This window comes from Electrona antarctica (assembly GCF_951216825.1).
Source record: "Electrona antarctica genome assembly, contig: SUPER_10_unloc_1, whole genome shotgun sequence".
In the NCBI taxonomy this organism is placed as follows: Eukaryota; Metazoa; Chordata; class Actinopteri; order Myctophiformes; family Myctophidae; genus Electrona; species Electrona antarctica.
In genome coordinates this window covers 341,636-366,635 of record NW_027638778.1, presented here as the reverse complement: position 1 = coordinate 366,635, position 25,000 = coordinate 341,636, and the positions used below count along the sequence as shown (strand labels likewise).

Genomic DNA, 25,000 nt, shown 5'->3' with positions numbered 1-25,000 from the left:
TCTCCAATGAGACACTGAACCCCACACTGCCTCCAATGAGACACTGAACCCCACACTGCCTCCAATGAGACACTGAACCCCACACTGCCTCCAATGAGACACTGAACCCCACACTGCCTCCAATGAGACACTGAACCCCACACTGTCTCCAATGATACACTGAACCCCACACTGCCTCCAATGAGACACTGAACCCCACACTGCCTCCAATGAGACACTGAACCCTACACTGTCTCCAATGAGACACTGAACCCCACACTGTCTCCAATGAGACACTGAACCCCACACTGTCTCCAATGAGACACTGAACCCCACACTGTCTCCAATGAGACACTGAACCCCACCCTGCCTCCAATGAGACACTGAACCCCACCCTGCCTCCAATGAGACACTGAACCCCACCCTGCCTCCAATGAGACACTGAACCCCACACTGTCTCCAATGAGACACCGAACCCCACCCTGCCTCCAATGAGACACTGAACCCCAAACTGTCTCCAATGAGACACTGCACCCCACCCTGCCTCCAATGAGTTGCTCGGTGTGAGCTTGCCACCGCCTGTGTGTGGTGAGGACGCTGGCGTCGACTGTTCACCGTTTCACCTCCCAATGAGTTAATGAATGGACCTTCACCTCCCAATGTATGAATGAATGGACCTTCACCTCCCAATGTATGAATGAATGAATGAACCTTCACCTCCCAATGTATGAATGAATGAACCTTCACCTCCCAATGTATGAATGAATGAATGAACCTTCACCTCCCAATGTATGAATGAATGAATGAACCTTCACCTCCCAATGTATGAATGAATGAATGGACCTTCACCTTCCAATGTATGAATGAATGAATGAACCTTCACCTCCCAATGTATGAATGAATGAACCTTCACCTCCCAATGTATGAATGAATGAACCTTCACCTCCCAATGTATGAATGAATGAACCTTCACCTCCCAATGTATGAATGAATGAATGAACCTTCACCTCCCAATGTATGAATGAATGGACCTTCACCTCCCAATGTATGAATGAATGAATGAACCTTCACCTCCCAATGTATGAATGAATGAACCTTCACCTCCCAATGTATGAATGAATGAACCTTCACCTCCCAATGTATGAATGAATGAACCATTGAAAAGCGCTTTGAGCACTTGGAAAAGTGCTATAAAAATGCAATTCATTCATTCATTATTATTATTATGAATAATATTAATAAGTAATGAGTACCTGTCTGCAGGGTAGACTCCCAAACAAAGGTCTGTCCTCGTCCGCCAGCAGTCTCTCTGGAAACGGTGTTAAAAACAGTTAAAACATAATTCATACATTAAGGTCAAATCCATTACTTCAGAATTTCTTACTTTATTAGTTCATTTTTGAGAAAGATGCTAATTCACATACATAGTCCCCACAAAGTGTGTGTGTGTGTGCATGCGCGTGTGTGCGTGTGTGTACCTATAGCCTGGATGGTGAAGGAACAGCTGTTCCAGTGTGTGTGTGTGTGTGTGTGTGTGTGCGCGCACATACCTATAGCCTGGATGGTGAAGGAACAGCTGTTCCAGTGTGTGTGTGTGCGTGTGCGTGTGCGTGTGTGTGTGTGTGTGTGTGTGTGTGCGCGCGTGCGCGTACCTATAGCCTGGATGGTGAAGGAGCAGCTGTTCCAGGACATGACGGGCACCCTGGGGTCGTGGTCGTTGGGGTTGACCTTTAACCCCACCTTGTAGGTCGCCGTGCCGAAGGTCGTCAACATCTCTTTGATGCCACTGGAGAACGGGTTGCTGCAAGACACGGAGCACGGATTACTGGGAAACACGGAGCACGGATTACTGGGAGACACGGAGCACGGATTACTGGGAAACACGGAGCACGGATTACTGGGAAACACGGAGCACGGATTACTGGGAAACACGGAGCACGGATTACTGCAAGACACGGAGCACGGATTACTGGGAGACACGGAGCACGGATTACTGCAAGACACGGAGCACGGATTACTGGGAAACACGGAGCACGGATTACTGCAAGACACGGAGCACGGATTACTGGGAAACACGGAGCACGGATTACTGGGAAACACGGAGCACAGATTACTGGGAAACACGGAGCACGGATTACTGGGAAACACGGAGCACGGATTACTGGGAAACACGGAGCACGGATTACTGGGAAGACACGGAGCACGGATTACTGGGAAACACGGAGCACGGATTACTGGGAAACACGGAGCACGGATTACTGGGAAACACGGAGCACGGATTACTGGGAAACACGGAGCACGGATTACTGGGAAACACGGAGCACGGATTACTGGGAAACACGGAGCACGGATTACTGGGAAACACGGAGCACGGATTACTGGGAAACACGGAGCACGGATTACTGGGAAACACGGAGCACGGATTACTGGGAAACACGGAGCACAGATTACTGGGAAACACGGAGCACGGATTACTGGGAAACACGGAGCACGGATTACTGGGAAACACGGAGCACGGATTACTGGGAAACACGGAGCACAGATTACTGGGAAACACGGAGCACGGATTACTGGGGAGCACGGAGCACGGATTACTGGGAAACACGGAGCACAGATTACTGGGAAACACGGAGCACGGATTACTGGGAAACACGGAGCACGGATTACTGGGAAACACGGAGCACGGATTACTGGGAAACACGGAGCACGGATTACTGGGAAACACGGAGCACAGATTACTGGGAAACACGGAGCACGGATTACTGGGAAACACGGAGCACAGATTACTGGGAAACTCGGATTACTGCAAAACACGGAGCACGGATTACTGGGAAACACGGAGCACGGATTACTGGGAAACACGGAGCACAGATTACTGGGAAACACGGAGCACAGATTACTGCAAAACACGGAGCACGGATTACTGGAAGACACGGAGCACGGATTACCGGAAGACACGGAGCACGGATTACTGGGAAACACGGAGCACGGATTACTGCAAGACACGGAGCACGGATTACTGGGAAACACGGAGCACAGATTACTGGGAAACTCGGATTACTGCAAAACACGGAGCACGGATTACTGGGAAACACGGAGCACGGATTACTGGGAAACACGGAGCACGGATTACTGGGAAACACGGAGCACGGATTACTGGGAAACACGGAGCACGGATTACTGGAAGACACGGAGCACGGATTACCGGAAGACACGGAGCACGGATTACTGGGAAACACGGAGCACGGATTACTGGGAAACACGGAGCACGGATTACTGGGGAGCACGGATTACTGGGAAACACGGAGCACAGATTACTGGGAAACACGGAGCACGGATTACTGCAAGACACGGAGCACGGATTACTGGGAAACACGGAGCACAGATTACTGGGAAACACGGAGCACGGATTACTGCAAGACACGGAGCACGGATTACTGGGAAACACGGAGCACAGATTACTGGGAAACACGGAGCACGGATTACTGCAAAACACGGAGCACGGATTACTGGGAAACACGGAGCACGGATTACTGCAAGACACGGAGCACGGATTACTGGGAAACACGGAGCACAGATTACTGGGAAACACGGAGCACGGATTACTGGGAAACACGGAGCACGGATTACTGGGAAACACGGAGCACGGATTACTGGGAAACACGGAGCACGGATTACTGGAAGACACGGAGCACGGATTACTGGGAAACACGGAGCACGGATTACTGGGAAACACGGAGCACGGATTACTGGGAAACACGGAGCACGGATTACTGGGAAACACGGAGCACGGATTACTGGGAAACACGGAGCACGGATTACTGGGAAACACGGAGCACGGATTACTGGAAGACACGGAGCACGGATTACTGGGAAACACGGAGCACGGATTACTGGGAAACACGGAGCACGGATTACTGGGAAACACGGAGCACGGATTACTGGGAAACACGGAGCACGGATTACTGGGAAACACGGAGCACGGATTACTGGGAAACACGGAGCACGGATTACTGGGAAACACGGAGCACGGATTACTGGGAAACACGGAGCACGGATTACTGGAAGACACGGAGCACGGATTACTGGGAAACACGGAGCACGGATTACTGGGAAACACGGAGCACGGATTACTGGGAAACACGGAGCACAGATTACTGCAAGACACGGAGCACGGATTACTGGGAAACACGGAGCACAGATTACTACTCAGGACGGGAACCCCTTACTTACGTTATACTTTAGCTGTTTTTTGAAAAATGGCGCAACTCATTTGAATATAGAGGCTATTATTTCCCCGGAACAACATATTTTCAGATGGGGGTCGGCGGCCAATTACAGATACTTTACAGGTCCTTGATATGAAAAAAGTGTGAGAACCACTGACATAGAAACATAGGGTTTAACCCTGTGAGAACCACTGACATAGAAACATAGGGTTTAACCCTGTGAGAACCACTGACATAGAAACATAGGGTTTAACCCTGTGAGAACCACTGACATAGAAACATGGGTTTAACCCTGTGAGAACCACTGATATAGAAACATAGGGTTTAACCCTGTGAGAACCACTGACATAGAAACATAGGGTTTAACCCTGTGAGAACCACTGACATAGAAACATAGGGTTTAACCCTGTGAGAACCACTGATATAGAAACATGAGGGTTTTCAGAAAACTGTCAGGATTTAGGTCTAAATGGGTTAAATGCTGCAGAATGAGATTGGATGTATGGGCTGTCAATCATAACTTCCAGGTATGATGATGATGTCACACGCATAGACTCTATTAGTGGGCGTGTTCAGAGTGAGAGGGGTTTTACCTGGGAGTGTGGTCCAATCGGAATCCTTCTGGTGCAGGACACACCTCTCTAACCGGCTCCTCCTCCTCTTCACCTACGCGCACACACACACACACACACACACACACACACACACACACACACACACACACACACACACACACACACACACACACACACACACACACACACACACACACACACACACACGTATATTTCTGATCACTCACTGCACAGCTATTCATCAACCTACTACTGTTATAATGATAGTTGTTGAGGTACAATAGAAGGGTTTCTCCACTCACTCTGTATACTGAGGTTATAGTGATAGTTGAGGTACAATAGAAGGGATTCTCCACTCACTCTGTATACTGAGGTTATAGTGATAGTTGAGGTACAATAGAAGGGTTTCTCCACTCACTCTGTGTACTGAGGTTATGATGATAGTTGTACAATAGAAGGGTTTCTCCACTCACTCTGCGTACTGAGGTTATGATGATAGTTGTACAATAGAAGGGTTTCTCCACTCACTCTGTATACTGAGGTTATGATGATAGTTGTACAATAGAAGGGTTTCTCCACTCACTCTGTATACTGAGGTTATGATGATAGTTGTACAATAGAAGGGTTTCTCCACTCACTCTGCGTACTGAGGTTATGATGATAGTTGTACAATAGAAGGGTTTCTCCACTCACTCTGTGTACTGAGGTTATGATGATAGTTGTACAATAGAAGGGTTTATCCACTCACTCTGTACTGAGGTTATAGTGATAGTTGTACAATAGAAGGGTTTCTCCACTCACTCTGTATACTGAGGTTATAGTGATAGTTGTACAATAGAAGGGTTTCTCCACTCACTCTGTATACTGAGGTTATAGTGATAGTTGTACAATAGAAGGGTTTCTCCACTCACTCTGTGTACTGAGGTTATGATGATAGGTGTACAATAGAAGGGTTTCTCCACTCACTCTGTATACTGAGGTTATAGTGATAGTTGAGGTACAATAGAAGGGTTTCTCCACTCACTCTGTGTACTGAGGTTATGATGATAGGTGTACAATAGAAGGGTTTCTCCACTCACTCTGTGTACTGAGGTTATGATGATAGTTGTACAATAGAAGGGTTTCTCCACTCACTCTGTGTACTGAGTCTCCTGACATTCCAGTGCAACGCAGCGACTTGTTGAGTCGTTAAATTCACCCACTCCTCCAAACTCAGCTGTGCACCACTGTAGACGCACGCGCACACACACACACACACACACACACACACACGCACGCACACGCACGCACGCACACACACACGCACGTGCACGCACACACACACACGCACACACATTTAGGCACGCCTGTCGTTTGGTTCACCTTTTCTTTTTTTCACGTTGTGTCACTTAAAGCTACTTGTGCTAAATAATAGATCCATTTACAATGTAGGCCTTTAGCAGAGCCAAGAACACTGCATGCACATCAAACACATCAAAACAATACATAAGAAAGTGAGATATTTTCACAATCATACTGTGTGTGTGTGTACCTGTGTGTGTGTGTGTGTGTGTGTGTGTGTGTGTGTGTGTACCTGTGTGTGTGCGTAGCTCTAGGTAACACAGGGATGACGGTGTTACTCAGACATTCACACAGAGGACAGAGGAACTCTCCGTTCTCCACGTCGTACGACGTGTGGACTCTGAGACGCTGCTGACGTCGCTGCTCCTTGGCCTGCACCGCCTCGAAGTACCTGCACGCACACACACACACGCACAGGTCGCACGCACGCACGCACGCACGCAGCACGCACACACACACACACACAGGTCGCACGCACGCACGCACGCACGCATGCACGCAGCACGCACACACACACACACACACACAGACACACACACACACACACAGGTCGCACGCACGCAGCACGCACACACACACACACACAGGTCGCACGCACGCACGCAGCACACACACACACACACAGGTCGCACGCGCGCAGCACACACACACAATTTACAATTTAGCAGACACTCTTAATCCAGAGCGACTTACATTAAGCAAGAACAAAAAGCATGGGAATACATCACATATATAAAAAGTAGTTATCATGAAACATGCGTAAGCTAAGAACGTAACAGTGGAATATCTATATAATGAAACTATACATATAAACTATACATACTATACTATACTATGCTATGCACGCACGCACGCACGCACGCACGCACGCACGCACGCACGCACGCACGCACGCAGGTGGTCAATGCTAGGGGGCAGACAGCGGTACAGTACGCTATGCATGTAGCAGCGGTGCTGTCGCAGTACTCACCTCTGCCAGCAGGAGGCGTGCATGATGTGACCACAGCTCCCTGTGTGAGTTCCACAGTTCAGGTCAGGGTGCGAAAACAGAGGATCATGATGTTCTGTTAAAGATATTAAATATAAAATATTAATTTATATTAATATGCATATATACTATGCATGTTCTTATGATAGAACAGAGGGCTACGGTACCTGGGTGTGGCAGGGGCGTGGCTACGGTACCTGGGTGTGGCAGGGGCGTGGCTACGGTACCTGGGTGTGGCAGGGCGTGGCTACGGTACCTGGGTGTGGCATGGGCGTGGCTACGGTACCTGGGTGTGGCATGGGCGTGGCTACGGTACCTGGGTGTGGCATGGGCGTTGCTACGGTACCTGGGTGTGGCAGGGGACGTGGTTATGGGCGTGGCTACGGTGCATGTGTGTGACAGGGGCGTGGTTAGGGGTGTGCTTATGGTACATGGGCGTGACAGGGGTGTGGTTAGGGGCATGGTTACGATGCATGGGTGTGGCAGGGGTGTGGTTAGGGGTGTGACATGGGGCGTGGTTAGGGGCATGGTTACGGTACCTGGGTGTGGCAGGGGCGTGGCTACGGTACCTGTGTGTGGCAGGGGTGTGGTTAGGGGTGTGGCTACGGTGCATGTGTGTGACAGGGGTGTGACATGGGGCGTGGTTAGGGGTGTGGCTATGGTACATGGATGTGGCAGGGGCGTTGTTAAGGGCGTGGCTACGGTACCTGGGTGTGGCAGGTGTGGTTAGGGGTGTGGCTACGGTACCTGGGTGTGGCAGGGGCGTGGCCCTGTTCTGCGACATGACGGTGGATCGCTGGACGAAGGCGGCCAGCACCATGGCCTGGCCGTGACCTCTGACCTCCTGCTGCTCCTGGCACAGGATGCAGGTGACCAGCTGCTGCTCGTTAGGGCCGCCCCGTCCCGGGCCCACGCACACCTGGACCTCTGGAACCATGCTGGGAGCGCTGGGGGAGAGAGGGACAGGTTAGAGTTACGCACACCTCTGGAACCATGCTGGGAGCGCTGTGGGAGAGGGGGACAGGTTAGAGTTACGCACACCTCTGGAACCATGCTGCAGGGGGCGCTGTGGGAGAGGGGGACAGGTTAGAGTTACGCACACCTCTGGAACCATGCTGCAGGGGGCTCTGTGGGAGAGGGGGACAGGTTAGAGTTACGCACACCTCTGGAACCATGCTGCAGGGGGCTCTGTGGGAGAGGGGGACAGGTTAGAGCCACGCACACCTCTGGAACCATGCTGCAGGGGGCTCTGTGGGAGAGGGGGACAGGTTAGAGCCACGCACACCTCTGGAACCATGCTGCAGGGGGCTCTGTGGGAGAGGGGGACAGGTTAGAGTTACGCACACCTCTGGAACCATGCTGCAGGGGGCTCTGTGGGAGAGGGGGACAGGTTAGAGTTACGCACACCTCTGGAACCATGCTGCAGGGGGCTCTGTGGGAGAGGGGGACAGGTTAGAGTTACGCACACCTCTGGAACCATGCTGCAGGGGGCTCTGTGGGAGAGGGGGACAGGTTAGAGCCACGCACACCTCTGGAACCATGCTGCAGGGGGCGCTGTGGGAGAGTACAGTAACAGGGGGTCCACAGTAACAGTACCTGTCAGTAACAGGGGTCCCTAGGGGGTCCCTCAGCCTACCTGTCAGTAACAGGGGGGTCCCTGGGGGGTCCTCAGCCTACCTGTCAGTAACAGGGGGGTCCCTCAGCCTACCTGTCAGTAACAGGGGTCCCTAGGGGGTCCCTCAGCCTACCTGTCAGTAACAGGGGGTCCCTGGGGGGTCCCTCAGCCTACCTGTCAGTAACAGGGGTCCCTAGGGGGTCCCTCAGCCTACCTGTCAGTAACAGGGGTCCCTAGGGGGTCCCTCAGCCTACCTGTCAGTAACAGGGGGTCCCTGGGGGGTCCCTCAGCCTACCTGTCAGTAACAGGGGGTCCCTGGGGGGTCCCTCAGCCTACCTGTCAGTAACAGGGGGTCCCTGGGGGGTCCCTCAGCCTACCTGTCAGTAACAGGGGGGTCCCTGGGGGGTCCCTCAGCCTACCTGTCAGTAACAGGGGTCCCTAGGGGGTCCCTCAGCCTACCTGTCAGTAACAGGGGGTCCCTCAGCCTACCTGTCAGTAACAGGGGTCCCTAGGGGGTCCCTCAGCCTACCTGTCAGTAACAGGGGTCCCTGGGGGGTCCTCAGCCTACCTGTCAGTAACAGGGGGGTCCCTGGGGGGTCCCTCAGCCTACCTGTCAGTAACAGGGGGGTCCCTGGGGGGTCCTCAGCCTACCTGTCAGTAACAGGGGGGTCCCTGGGGGGTCCCTCAGCCTACCTGTCAGTAACAGGGGGTCCCTGGGGGGTCCCTCAGCCTACCTATCAGTAACAGGGGGTCCCTGGGGGGTCCTCATCCTACCTGTCAGTAACAGGGGGGTCCCTGGGGGGTCCTCAGCCTACCTGTCAGTAACAGGGGGGTCCCTGGGGGGTCCTCAGCCTACCTGTCAGTAACAGGGGGTCCCTGGGGGGTCCTCAGCCTACCTGTCAGTAACAGGGGGGTCCCTGTCGTCCAGGCTCTGCTCAAACAGCTCCCGGTTGTCGTTGATGAAGCTCTTCTGCATCTCAGACATCTGAGCCATGATCTTCTCCCGCCGTGCGCGCGCTAGCTCCGCCTTCCTCTTCCTCTCCGCCTTGTCCTTGTCCCGCAGCGCCTGCAGGGGGCGACAGAAACACACACCACCGCCGCCGCTGCGGTCAGTTGTTGATTTCCTCGACTAAAACTATGGTAAAAATGTTCGTCGACTACCCCTTTTTTGGTCCACGGACGAAAACTAACTGGAAACTAAATGAACACTAAGCTACGATGACTAGTAAGACTAAATATATTCACAATTTCGTCAACAAATAAAAACTAGACTAAAATGTCAGGAAGGGACTAGTGGACAAGAGATCCAGTATGAGTCATTTTACACTGTTTGCATGCTGAAAATAGCAGATCTACAAGCTCACGGGAGCTTGTAGATCTGTGAGCGAGAGAGAGAGAGAGAGAGAGAGAGAGAGAGAGAGAGAGAGAGAGAGAGAGAGAGAGAGAGAGAGAGGTTAACTTCAGTGTTGCCCCGCTCTGAACCTCGTCTGTATGTAGTCAGCAGAGTGTCTGTCTGACAGAAAATACTGCTTGTTTTGCGACACGGCGATATAAACGATAGACCTTTTCTATCGACGATACGATAGATGTCGTCATATCGCCCAGCCCTGTGTAAATGGTGCATTTATATAGTAAATGGTGCATTTATATAGAGCCTTTATCCAAGGTGCTTTACATAGATTGTGCATTACATTCACCCATTCACACACACATTCATACACCGATGGCAGCGGAAGCCATGCAAGGTACCAACCAGCACATCGGGAGCAATTTGGGGTTCAGTGTCTTGCTCAAGGACACTTCGACATGTAGACAGGAGGAGCCGGGATTCGAACCGCCGACCCATGGATCATTGGACGACCTGCTCTACCTCTTGAGCCACAGCCGCCCCAGGGGTGCGTGTGTGTGTGTGTGTGTGTGTGTGTGTGTGTGTGTGTGTGTGTGTGTGCGCGTGTGTCAGACCTGGTCGTGCGTGTGTGTGTTGCTGGTGTCGGCAGACGTGGAGGCCGATCTCTCCCTCATGGTTTTGTTGCTGGAGACGACCTGGAAAACAAACTACATGTTACCATGGAGACCACAACAAACTACATGTTACCATGGAGACCACAACAAACTACATGTTACCATGGAGACCACAACAAACTACATGTTACCATGGAGACCACAACAACAAACTACATGTTACCATGTAGACCACAACAAACTACATGTTACCATGGAGACCACAACAACAAACTACATGTTACCATGGAGACCACAACAAACTACATGTTACCATGGAGACCACACCAAACTACATGTTACCATGGAGACCACAACAAACTACATGTTACCATGGAGACCACAACAAACTACATGTTACCATGGAGACCACAACAAACTACATGTTACCATGGAGACCACAACAAACTACATGTTACCATGGAGACCACAACAACAAACTACATGTTACCATGGAGACCACAACAAACTACATGTTACCATGGAGACGACACCAAACTACATGTTACCATGGAGACGACACCAAACTACATGTTACCATGGAGACCACAACAAACTACATGTTACCATGGAGACCACAACAAACTACATGTTACCATGGAGACCACAACAAACTACATGTTACCATGGAGACGACACCAAACTACATGTTACCATGGAGACCACAACAAACTACATGTTACCATGGAGACCACAACAACAAACTACATGTTACCATGGAGACCACAACAAACTACATGTTACCATGGAGACCACAACAAACTACATGTTACCATGGAGACGACACCAAACTACATGTTACCATGGAGACCACAACAAACTACATGTTACCATGGAGACCACAACAAACTACATGTTACCATGGATACCACACCAAACTACATGTTACCATGGAGACCACAACAAACGACATGTTACCATGGAGACCACAACAAACTACATGTTACCATGGTGACCACAACAAACTACATGTTACCATGGAGACCACAACAAACTACATGTTACCATGGAGACCACAACAAACTACATGTTACCATGGAGACCACAACAAACTACATGTTACCATGGAGACCACAACAACAAACTACATGTTACCATGTAGACCACAACAAACTACATGTTACCATGGAGACCACAACAACAAACTACATGTTACCATGGAGACCACACCAAACTACATGTTACCATGGAGACCACAACAAACTACATGTTACCATGGAGACCACAACAAACTACATGTTACCATGGAGACCACAACAACAAACTACATGTTACCATGTAGACCACAACAAACTACATGTTACCATGTAGACCACAACAAACTACATGTTACCATGGAGACCACAACAAACTACATGTTACCATGTAGACCACAACAAACTACATGTTACCATGGAGACCACAACAACAAACTACATGTTACCATGGAGACCACAACAAACTACATGTTACCATGGAGACCACAACAACAAACTACATGTTGCCATGTAGACCACAACAAACTACATGTTACCATGGAGACCACAACAAACTACATGTTACCATGGAGACGACACCAAACTACATGTTACCATGGAGACCACAACAAACTACATGTTACCATGGAGACCACAACAAACTACATGTTACCATGGAGACCACAACAAACTACATGTTACCATGGAGACCACAACAAACTACATGTTACCATGGAGACGACACCAAACTACATGTTACCATGGAGACCACAACAAACTACATGTTACCATGGAGACCACAACAAACTACATGTTACCATGGATACCACACCAAACTACATGTTACCATGGAGACCACAACAAACTACATGTTACCATGGAGACCACAACAAACTACATGTTACCATGGTGACCACAACAAACTACATGTTACCATGGAGACCACAACAAACTACATGTTACCATGGAGACCACAACAAACTACATGTTACCATGGAGACCACAACAAACTACATGTTACCATGGAGACCACAACAACAAACTACATGTTACCATGTAGACCACAACAAACTACATGTTACCATGGAGACCACAACAACAAACTACATGTTACCATGGAGACCACACCAAACTACATGTTACCATGGAGACCACAACAAACTACATGTTACCATGGAGACCACAACAAACTACATGTTACCATGGAGACCACAACAACAAACTACATGTTACCATGTAGACCACAACAAACTACATGTTACCATGTAGACCACAACAAACTACATGTTACCATGGAGACCACAACAAACTACATGTTACCATGGAGACCACAACAAACTACATGTTACCATGGAGACCACAACAACAAACTACATGTTACCATGTAGACCACAACAAACTACATGTTACCATGGAGACCACAACAACAAACTACATGTTACCATGGAGACCACAACAAACTACATGTTACCATGGAGACCACAACAAACTACATGTTACCATGGAGACCACAACAAACTACATGTTACCATGGAGACCACAACAACAAACTACATGTTACCATGGAGACCACAACAAACTACATGTTACCATGGAGACCACACCAAACTACATGTTACCATGGAGACCACACCAAACTACATGTTACCATGGAGACGACACCAAACTACATGTTACCATGGAGACGACACCAAACTACATGTTACCATGGAGACCACAACAAACTACATGTTACCATGGAGACCACACCAAACTACATGTTACCATGGAGACCACAACAAACTACATGTTACCATGGAGACCACAACAAACTACATGTTACCATGGAGACGACACCAAACTACATGTTACCATGGAGACCACAACAAACTACATGTTACCATGGAGACCACAACAAACTACATGTTACCATGGATACCACACCAAACTACATGTTACCATGGAGACCACACCAAACTACATGTTACCATGGAGACCACAACAAACTACATGTTACCATGGTGACCACAACAAACTACATGTTACCATGGAGACCACAACAACAAACTACATGTTACCATGGAGACCACAACAAACTACATGTTACCATGGAGACCACAACAAACTACATGTTACCATGGAGACCACACCAAACTACATGTTACCATGGAGACCACACCAAACTACATGTTACCATGGAGACCACAACAAACTACATGTTACCATGGAGACCACAACAAACTACATGTTACCATGGAGACCACAACAACAAACTACATGTTACCATGGAGACCACAACAAACTACATGTTACCATGGAGACCACAACAAACTACATGTTACCATGGAGACCACAACAAACTACATGTTACCATGGAGACCACAACAACAAACTACATGTTACCATGTAGACCACAACAACAAACTACATGTTACCATGGAGACCACAACAACAAACTACATGTTACCATGGAGACCACAACAAACTACATGTTACCATGGAGACCACAACAAACTACATGTTACCATGGAGACCACACCAAACTACATGTTACCATGGAGACCACAACAAACTACATGTTACCATGGAGACCACACCAAACTACATGTTACCATGGAGACCACAACAACAAACTACATGTTACCATGGAGACCACAACAAACTACATGTTACCATGGAGACCACACCAAACTACATGTTACCATGGAGACCACAACAACAAACTACATGTTACCATGGAGACCACACCAAACTACATGTTACCATGGAGACCACAACAACAAACTACATGTTACCATGGAGACCACAACAACAAACTACATGTTACCATGGAGACCACAACAAACTACATGTTACCATGGAGACCACAACAAACTACATGTTACCATGGAGACCACAACAACAAACTACATGTTACCATGGAGACCACAACAACAAACTACATGTTACCATGGAGACCACACCAACAAACTACATGTTACCATGGAGACCACAACAAACTACATGTTACCATGGAGACCACACCAAACTACATGTTACCATGGAGACCACACCAAACTACATGTTACCATGGAGACCACACCAAACTACATGTTACCATGGAGACCACACCAAACTACATGTTACCATGGAGACCACAACAACAAACTACATGTTACCATGGAGACCACAACAAACTACATGTTACCATGGAGACCACAACAACAAACTACATGTTACCATGGAGACCACAACAAACTACATGTTACCATGGAGACCACAACAACAAACTACATGTTACCATGGAGACCACAACAAACTACATGTTACCATGGAGACCACAACAAACTACATGTTACCATGGAGACGACACCAAACTACATGTTACCATGGAGACCACAACAACAAACTACATGTTACCATGGAGACCACAACAAACTACATGTTACCATGGAGACCACAACAAACTACATGTTACCATGGAGACCACAACAACAAACTACATGTTACCATGGAGACCACAACAAACTACATGTTACCATGGAGACCACAACAACAAACTACATGTTACCATGGAGACCACAACAAACTACATGTTACCATGGAGACCACACCAAACTACATGTTACCATGGAGACCACAACAAACTACATGTTACCATGGAGACCACACCAAACTACATGTTACCATGGAGACCACAACAACAAACTACATGTTACCATGGAGACCACAACAAACTACATGTTACCATGGAGACCACAACAACAAACTACATGTTACCATGGAGACCACAACAACAAACTACATGTTACCATGGAGACCACAACAAACTACATGTTACCATGGAGACCACACCAAACTACATGTTACCATGGAGACCACAACAACAAACTACATGTTACCATGGAGACCACAACAAACTACATGTTACCATGGAGACCACAACAAACTACATGTTACCATGGAGACCACAACAACAAACTACATGTTACCATGGAGACCACAACAACAAACTACATGTTACCATGGAGACCACAACAACAAACTACATGTTACCATGGAGACCACAACAAACTACATGTTACCATGGAGACCACAACAAACTACATGTTACCATGGAGACCACAACAAACTACATGTTACCATGGAGACCACACCAAACTACATGTTACCATGGAGACCACACCAAACTACATGTTACCATGGAGACCACAACAAACTACATGTTACCATGGAGACCACACCAAACTACATGTTACCATGGAGACCACAACAACAAACTACATGTTACCATGGAGACCACAACAAACTACATGTTACCATGGAGACCACAACAACAAACTACATGTTACCATGGAGACCACAACAAACTACATGTTACCATGGAGACCACACCAAACTACATGTTACCATGGAGACCACAACAACAAACTACATGTTACCATGGAGACCACAACAAACTACATGTTACCATGGAGACCACAACAAACTACATGTTACCATGGAGACCACAACAAACTACATGTTACCATGGAGACCACAACAAACTACATGTTACCATGGAGACCACAACAACAAACTACATGTTACCATGGAGACCACAACAACAAACTACATGTTACCATGGAGACCACACCAACAAACTACATGTTACCATGGAGACCACAACAAACTACATGTTACCATGGAGACCACAACAAACTACATGTTACCATGGAGACCACACCAACAAACTACATGTTACCATGGAGACCACAACAACAAACTACATGTTACCATGGAGACCACACCAACAAACTACATGTTACCATGGAGACCACAACAAACTACATGTTACCATGGAGACCACAACAACAAACTACATGTTACCATGGAGACCACAACAACAAACTACATGTTACCATGGAGACCACACCAACAAACTACATGTTACCATGGAGACCACACCAACAAACTACATGTTACCATGGAGACCACACCAAACTACATGTTACCATGGAGACCACACCAAACTACATGTTACCATGGAGACCACACCAACAAACTACATGTTACCATGGAGACCACACCAACAAACTACATGTCATGTTACCATGGAGACCACAACAAACTACATGTTACCATGGAGACCACACACAACTACATGTTACCATGGAGACCACAACAAACTACATGTTACCATGGAGACCACAACAAACTACATGTTACCATGGAGACCACAACAAACTACATGTTACCATGGAGACCACAACAAACTACATGTTACCATGGAGACCACACCAAAACTACATGTTACCATGGAGACCACACCAAACTACATGTTACCATGGAGACCACACCAAACTACATGTTACCATGGAGACCACAACAAACTACATGTTACCATGGAGACCACAACAAACTACATGTTACCATGGAGACCACACCAAACTACATGTTACCATGGAGACCACACCAACAAACTACATGTTACCATGGAGACCACAACAACAAACTACATGTTACCATGGAGACCACAACAAACTACATGTTACCATGGAGACCACACCAAACTACATGTTACCATGGAGACCACACCAAACTACATGTTACCATGGAGACCACACCAAACTACATGTTACCATGGAGACCACAACAACAAACTACATGTTACCATGGAGACCACAACAACAAACTACATGTTACCATGGAGACCACAACAACAAACTACATGTTACCATGGAGACCACAACAACAAACTACATGTTACCATGGAGACCACAACAAACTACATGTTACCATGGAGACCACAACAACAAACTACATGTTACCATGGAGACCACACCAACAAACTACATGTTACCATGGAGACCACAACAAACTACATGTTACCATGGAGACCACAACAACAAACTACATGTTACCATGGAGACCACAACAAACTACATGTTACCATGGAGACCACACAAAACTACATGTTACCATGGAGACCACACCAAACTACATGTTACCATGGAGACCACAACAACAAACTACATGTTACCATGGAGACCACAACAAACTACATGTTACCATGGAGACCACACCAAACTACATGTTACCATGGAGACCACACCAAACTACATGTTACCATGGAGACCACACCAAACTACATGATACCATGGAGACCACAACAACAAACTACATGTTACCATGGAGACCACAACAAACTACATGTTACCATGGAGACCACACCAAACTACATGTTACCATGGAGACCACACCAACCTACATGTTACCATGGAGACCACACCAAACTACATGTTACCATGGAGACCACAACAACAAACTACATGTTACCATGGAGACCACAACAACAAACTACATGTTACCATGGAGACCACAACAACAAACTACATGTTACCATGGAGACCACAACAACAAACTACATGTTACCATGGAGACCACAACAAACTACATGTTACCATGGAGACCACAACAAACTACATGTTACCATGGAGACCACAACAACAAACTACATGTTACCATGGAGACCACAACAACAAACTACATGTTACAATGGAGACCACAACAACAAACTACATGTTACCATGGAGACCACAACAAACTACATGTTACCATGGAGACCACACCAAACTACATGTTACCATGGAGACCACAACAAACTACATGTTACCATGGAGACCACAACAAACTACATGTTACCATGGAGACCACAACAACAAACTACATGTTACCATGGAGACCACAACAAACTACATGTTACCATGGAGACCACAACAACAAACTACATGTTACCATGTAGACCACAACAACAAACTACATGTTACCATGGAGACCACAACAACAAACTACATGTTACCATGGAGACCACAACAAACTACATGTTACCATGGAGACCACAACAAACTGCATGTTACCATGGAGACCACAACAACAAACTACATGTTACCATGGAGACCACAACAAACTACATGTTACAATGGAGACCACAACAACAAACTACATGTTACCATGGAGACCACAACAACAAACTACATGTTACCATGGAGACCACAACAAACTACATGTTACCATGGAGACCACACCAAACTACATGTTACCATGGAGACCACAACAACAAACTACATGTTACCATGGAGACCACACCAAACTACATGTTACCATGGAGACCACAACAACAAACTACATGTTACCATGGAGACCACAACAACAAACTACATGTTACCATGGAGACCACAACAAACTACATGTTACCATGGAGACCACACCAAACTACATGTTACCATGGAGACCACAACAAACTACATGTTACCATGGAGACCACAACAACAAACTACATGTTACCATGGAGACCACAACAACAAACTACATGTTACCATGGAGACCACAACAACAAACTACATGTTACCATGGAGACCACAACAACAAACTACATGTTACCATGGAGACCACAACAAACTACATGTTACCATGGAGACCACAACAAACTACATGTTACCATGGAGACCACAACAACAAACTACATGTTACCATGGAGACCACAACAAACTACATGTTACCATGGAGACCACAACAAACTACATGTTACCATGGAGACCACACCAAACTACATGTTACCATGGAGACCACAACAACAAACTACATGTTACCATGGAGACCACAACAAACTACATGTTACCATGGAGACCACACCAAACTACATGTTACCATGGAGACCACACCAAACTACATGTTACCATGGAGACCACACCAAACTACATGATACCATGGAGACCACAACAACAAACTACATGTTACCATGGAGACCACAACAAACTACATGTTACCATGGAGACCACACCAAACTACATGTTACCATGGAGACCACACCAACCTACATGTTACCATGGAGACCACACCAAACTACATGTTACCATGGAGACCACAACAACAAACTACATGTTACCATGGAGACCACAACAACAAACTACAGGTTACCATGGAGACCACAACAACAAACTACATGTTACCATGGAGACCACAACAACAAACTACATGTTACCATGGAGACCACAACAAACTACATGTTACCATGGAGACCACAACAAACTACATGTTACCATGGAGACCACAACAACAAACTACATGTTACCATGGAGACCACAACAACAAACTACATGTTACAATGGAGACCACAACAACAAACTACATGTTACCATGGAGACCACAACAAACTACATGTTACCATGGAGACCACAACAAACTACATGTTACCATGGAGACCACAACAACAAACTACATGTTACCATGGAGACCACAACAAACTACATGTTACCATGGAGACCACACCAAACTACATGTTACCATGGAGACCACAACAAACTACATGTTACCATGGAGACCACAACAAACTACATGTTACCATGGAGACCACACCAAACTACATGTTACCATGGAGACCACAACAAACTACATGTTACCATGGAGACCACAACAAACTACATGTTACCATGGAGACCACAACAACAAACTACATGTTACCATGGAGACCACAACAAACTACATGTTACCATGGAGACCACAACAACAAACTACATGTTACCATGTAGACCACAACAACAAACTACATGTTACCATGGAGACCACAACAACAAACTACATGTTACCATGGAGACCACAACAAACTACATGTTACCATGGAGACCACAACAAACTGCATGTTACCATGGAGACCACAACAACAAACTACATGTTACCATGGAGACCACAACAACAAACTACATGTTACCATGGAGACCACAACAACAAACTACATGTTACCATGGAGACCACAACAACAAACTACATGTTACCATGGAGACCACAACAACAAACTACATGTTACCATGGAGACCACAACAAACTACATGTTACCATGGAGACCACAACAAACTGCATGTTACCATGGAGACCACAACAACAAACTACATGTTACCATGGAGACCACAACAACAAACTACATGTTACCATGGAGACCACAACAACAAACTACATGTTACCATGGAGACCACAACAACAAACTACATGTTACCATGGAGACCACAACAACAAACTACATGTTACCATGGAGACCACAACAACAAACTACATGTTACCATGGAGACCACAACAACAAACTACATGTTACCATGGAGACCACAACAACAAACTACATGTTACAATGGAGACCACAACAACAAACTACATGTTACCATGGAGACCACAACAAACTACATGTTACCATGGAGACCACAACAAACTACATGTTACCATGGAGACCACACCAAACTACATGTTACCATGGAGACCACAACAAACTACATGTTACCATGGAGACCACAACAAACTACATGTTACCATGGAGACCACAACAACAAACTACATGTTACCATGGAGACCACAACAAACTACATGTTACCATGGAGACCACACCAACAAACTACATGTTACCATGTAGACCACAACAACAAACTACATGTTACCATGGAGACCACAACAAACTACATGTTACCATGGAGACCACAACAAACTGCATGTTACCATGGAGACCACAACAACAAACTACATGTTACCATGGAGACCACAACAACCTACATGTTACCATGGAGACCACAACAAACTACATGTTACCATGGAGACCACAACAACAAACTACATGTTACCATGGAGACCACAACAAACTACATGTTACCATGGAGACCACAACAAACTACATGTTACCATGGAGACCACAACAAACTACATGTTACCATGGAGACCACACCAACAAACTACATGTTACCATGTAGACCACAACAACAAACTACATGTTACCATGGAGACCACAACAACAAACTACATGTTACCATGGAGACCACAACAAACTACATGTTACCATGGAGACCACAACAACAAACTACATGTTACCATGGAGACCACAACAAACTACATGTTACCATGGAGACCACAACAAACTACATGTTACCATGGAGACCACACCAAACTACATGTTACCATGGATACCACAACAAACCACATGTTACCATGGAGACCACACCAAACTACATGTTACCATGGAGACCACAACAACAAACTACATGTTACCATGGAGACCACAACAAACTACATGTTACCATGGAGACCACAACAACAAACTACATGTTACCATGGAGACCACAACAACAAACTACATGTTACCATGGAGACCACAACAACAAACTACATGTTACCATGGAGACCACAACAACAAACTACATGTTACCATGGAGACCACACCAACAGACTACATGTTACCATGGAGACCACAACAAACTACATGTTACCATGGAGACCACAACAAACTACATGTTACCATGGAGACCACAACAACAAACTACATGTTACCATGGAGACCACAACAACAAACTACATGTTACCATGGAGACCACACCAACAAACTACATGTTACCATGGAGACCACACCAAACTACATGTTACCATGGAGACCACAACAACAAACTACATGTTACCATGGAGACCACAACAAACTACATGTTACCATGGAGACCACACCAACAAACTACATGTTACCATGGAGACCACAACAACAAACTACATGTTACCATGGAGACCACAACAAACTACATGTTACCATGGAGACCACACCAACAAACTACATGTTACCATGGAGACCACAACAAACTACATGTTACCATGGAGACCACAACAAACTACATGTTACCATGGAGACCACACCAAACTACATGTTACCATGGAGACCACAACAAACTACATGTTACCATGGAGACCACAACAAACTACATGTTACCATGGAGACCACACCAAACTACATGTTACCATGGAGACCACAACAACAAACTACATGTTACCATGGAGACCACAACAAACTACATGTTACCATGGAGACCACACCAACAAACTACATGTTACCATGGAGACCACAACAACAAACTACATGTTACCATGGAGACCACAACAAACTACATGTTACCATGGAGACCACACCAACAAACTACATGTTACCATGGAGACCACAACAAACTACATGTTACCATGGAGACCACAACAAACTACATGTTACCATGGAGACCACACCAAACTACATGTTACCATGGAGACCACAACAAACTACATGTTACCATGGAGACCACAACAAACTACATGTTACCATGGAGACCACAACAAACTACATGTTACCATGGAGACCACACCAAACTACATGTTACCATGGAGACCACAACAACAAACTACATGTTACCATGGAGACCACAACAAACTACATGTTACCATGGAGACCACAACAAACTACATGTTACCATGGAGACCACAACAAACTACATGTTACCATGGAGACCACAACAAACTACATGTTACCATGGAGACCACACCAAACTACATGTTACCATGGAGACCACAACAAACTACATGTTACCATGGAGACCACAACAAACTACATGTTACCATGGAGACCACAACAAACTACATGTTACCATGGAGACCACAACAAACTACATGTTACCATGGAGACCACAACAACAAACTACATGTTACCATGGAGACCACAACAAACTACATGTTACCATGGAGACCACAACAACAAACTACATGTTACCATGGAGACCACAACAAACTACATGTTACCATGGAGACCACAACAAACTACATGTTACCATGGAGACCACACCAACAAACTACATGTTACCATGGAGACCACAACAACAAACTACATGTTACCATGGAGACCACACCAAACTACATGTTACCATGGAGACCACAACAAACTACATGTTACCATGGAGACCACAACAAACTACATGTTACCATGGAGACCACAACAAACTACATGTTACCATGGAGACCACAACAAACTACATGTTACCATGGAGACCACAACAAACTACATGTTACCATGGAGACCACACCAAAACTACATGTTACCATGGAGACCACACCAAACTACATGTTACCATGGAGACCACAACAAACTACATGTTACCATGGAGACCACAACAAACTACATGTTGTGGTCAGTTGCCCATGTATTACCTAAGGGATCATGTCTTCATGGTGTAAATGTAACCTTTAGGGTCTCCATGGTGTAAATGTAACCTTTAGGGTCTCCATGGTGTAAATGTAACCTTCAGGGTCTCCATGGTGTAAATGTAACCTTTAGGGTCTCCATGGTGTAGATGTAACCTTTAGGGTCTCCATGGTGTAGATGTAACCTTTAGGGTATCCATGGTGTAAATGTAACCTTTAGGGTCTTCATGGTATAAATGTTACCTTCAGGGTCCAGTGGATCATGTCCTTGTGGACCTCCAGGTGTGGAGCGTTGTGTAGAGTCTCCAAGAGAGAGAGAATACTGGCCGAGTTACTGGAACCGTCCACTGGACCTGGACACGCATGCACGCACGCGCACACACACACACACACACACACACACACACACACACACACACACACACACACACACACACACACACACACACACACACACACACACACACACACAGAGTTGACAATCTGGTTTGTAGATTGAAGGCAGTTAAAGAACCCCCGCCAGCCGCCAGGGGGCGATAGTTCACCGTTCACCGTTTCACACCGAGTTAGCTAGCCTTAGAGCGAGAGGTAGGTCATTCCAGAGTCTGGGTGCCCGGGCAGCAAAAGCCCGGTTGCCCACTAGGTGAGTCGAGGGAACTTCCAGGAGGGCCAGACCTGAGGATCTAAGGGTGCGTGCTGGCCTGTAAGGTTTCAACATATCTGAGATATAGCTAGGAGCCAGGCCCCGCAGGGCTTTAAAAGTAATCAATACAATTTTGAAATCAACTCGAAAAGACACTGGCAGCCAGTGGAGAGCAGCCAGGATTGGTGTAATGTGGTCCCGCCTCCGAGACCTTGTAAGTAGTCTAGCTGCGGAGTTTTGCACAAGTTGAAGGCTTCAACTTGTGCAAAACAGGCTTCAGTCTCCCATCCTTCAGTGGGATGAGTTAAAGGGTTAAACAAACAGATTGAGCAGACGAGCCTCCTTCAGTGCCGTTTTCTAAAGATGCGTTTAGACATTTTGAACAAATCTTGGTTTGTGCCAGATGGGCGGCTGTGGCTCAGGAGGTAGAGCGGGTCGTCCAATGATCCCTGGGTCGGCGGTTCGAATCCCGGCTCCTCCACGACTAGCGACTGGACCGTCAAACCCAGGATCTTTTTTCATAATTAGACGGGATGATTTAGATCGCGAGTTAATAACGTTTTAAGATTTTCGTTGTCGTCGGCTAAACAGGGGAAGGAGTTTTTCGATGACGTCTCACTGTTACGCAACCCCCCTAGGGAGGTTTTTGGCACTACCGCTGTAGTGCCAAAATGATTTTCGGCTCGTCAGAAGTTTTCAGTAGCACCGAAGAGACTTT

At 46.6% G+C, this 25,000-nt stretch overlaps 1 protein-coding gene across 3 annotated transcripts in view; it reads right to left on the bottom strand.

The window, feature by feature from the left end:
• Positions 1-25,000, bottom strand: part of ubr2 (ubiquitin protein ligase E3 component n-recognin 2) — a 125,218-nt gene that overhangs the window by 16,008 nt on the left and 84,210 nt on the right. For all 3 annotated transcript variants that reach the window (XM_079532405.1, XM_079532406.1, XM_079532407.1), the window contains 10 exons: positions 23,883-23,992; positions 10,690-10,770; positions 9,624-9,793; positions 7,860-8,059; positions 7,095-7,188; positions 6,357-6,515; positions 5,918-6,009; positions 4,802-4,874; positions 1,632-1,780; positions 1,233-1,288 (listed from right to left, as the gene is read on the bottom strand). In XM_079532405.1, the coding sequence (XP_079388531.1) occupies positions 1,233-1,288; positions 1,632-1,780; positions 4,802-4,874; positions 5,918-6,009; positions 6,357-6,515; positions 7,095-7,188; positions 7,860-8,059; positions 9,624-9,793; positions 10,690-10,770; positions 23,883-23,992 (1,184 nt within the window). The remainder of the gene's footprint in view (positions 1-1,232; positions 1,289-1,631; positions 1,781-4,801; positions 4,875-5,917; positions 6,010-6,356; positions 6,516-7,094; positions 7,189-7,859; positions 8,060-9,623; positions 9,794-10,689; positions 10,771-23,882; positions 23,993-25,000) is intronic.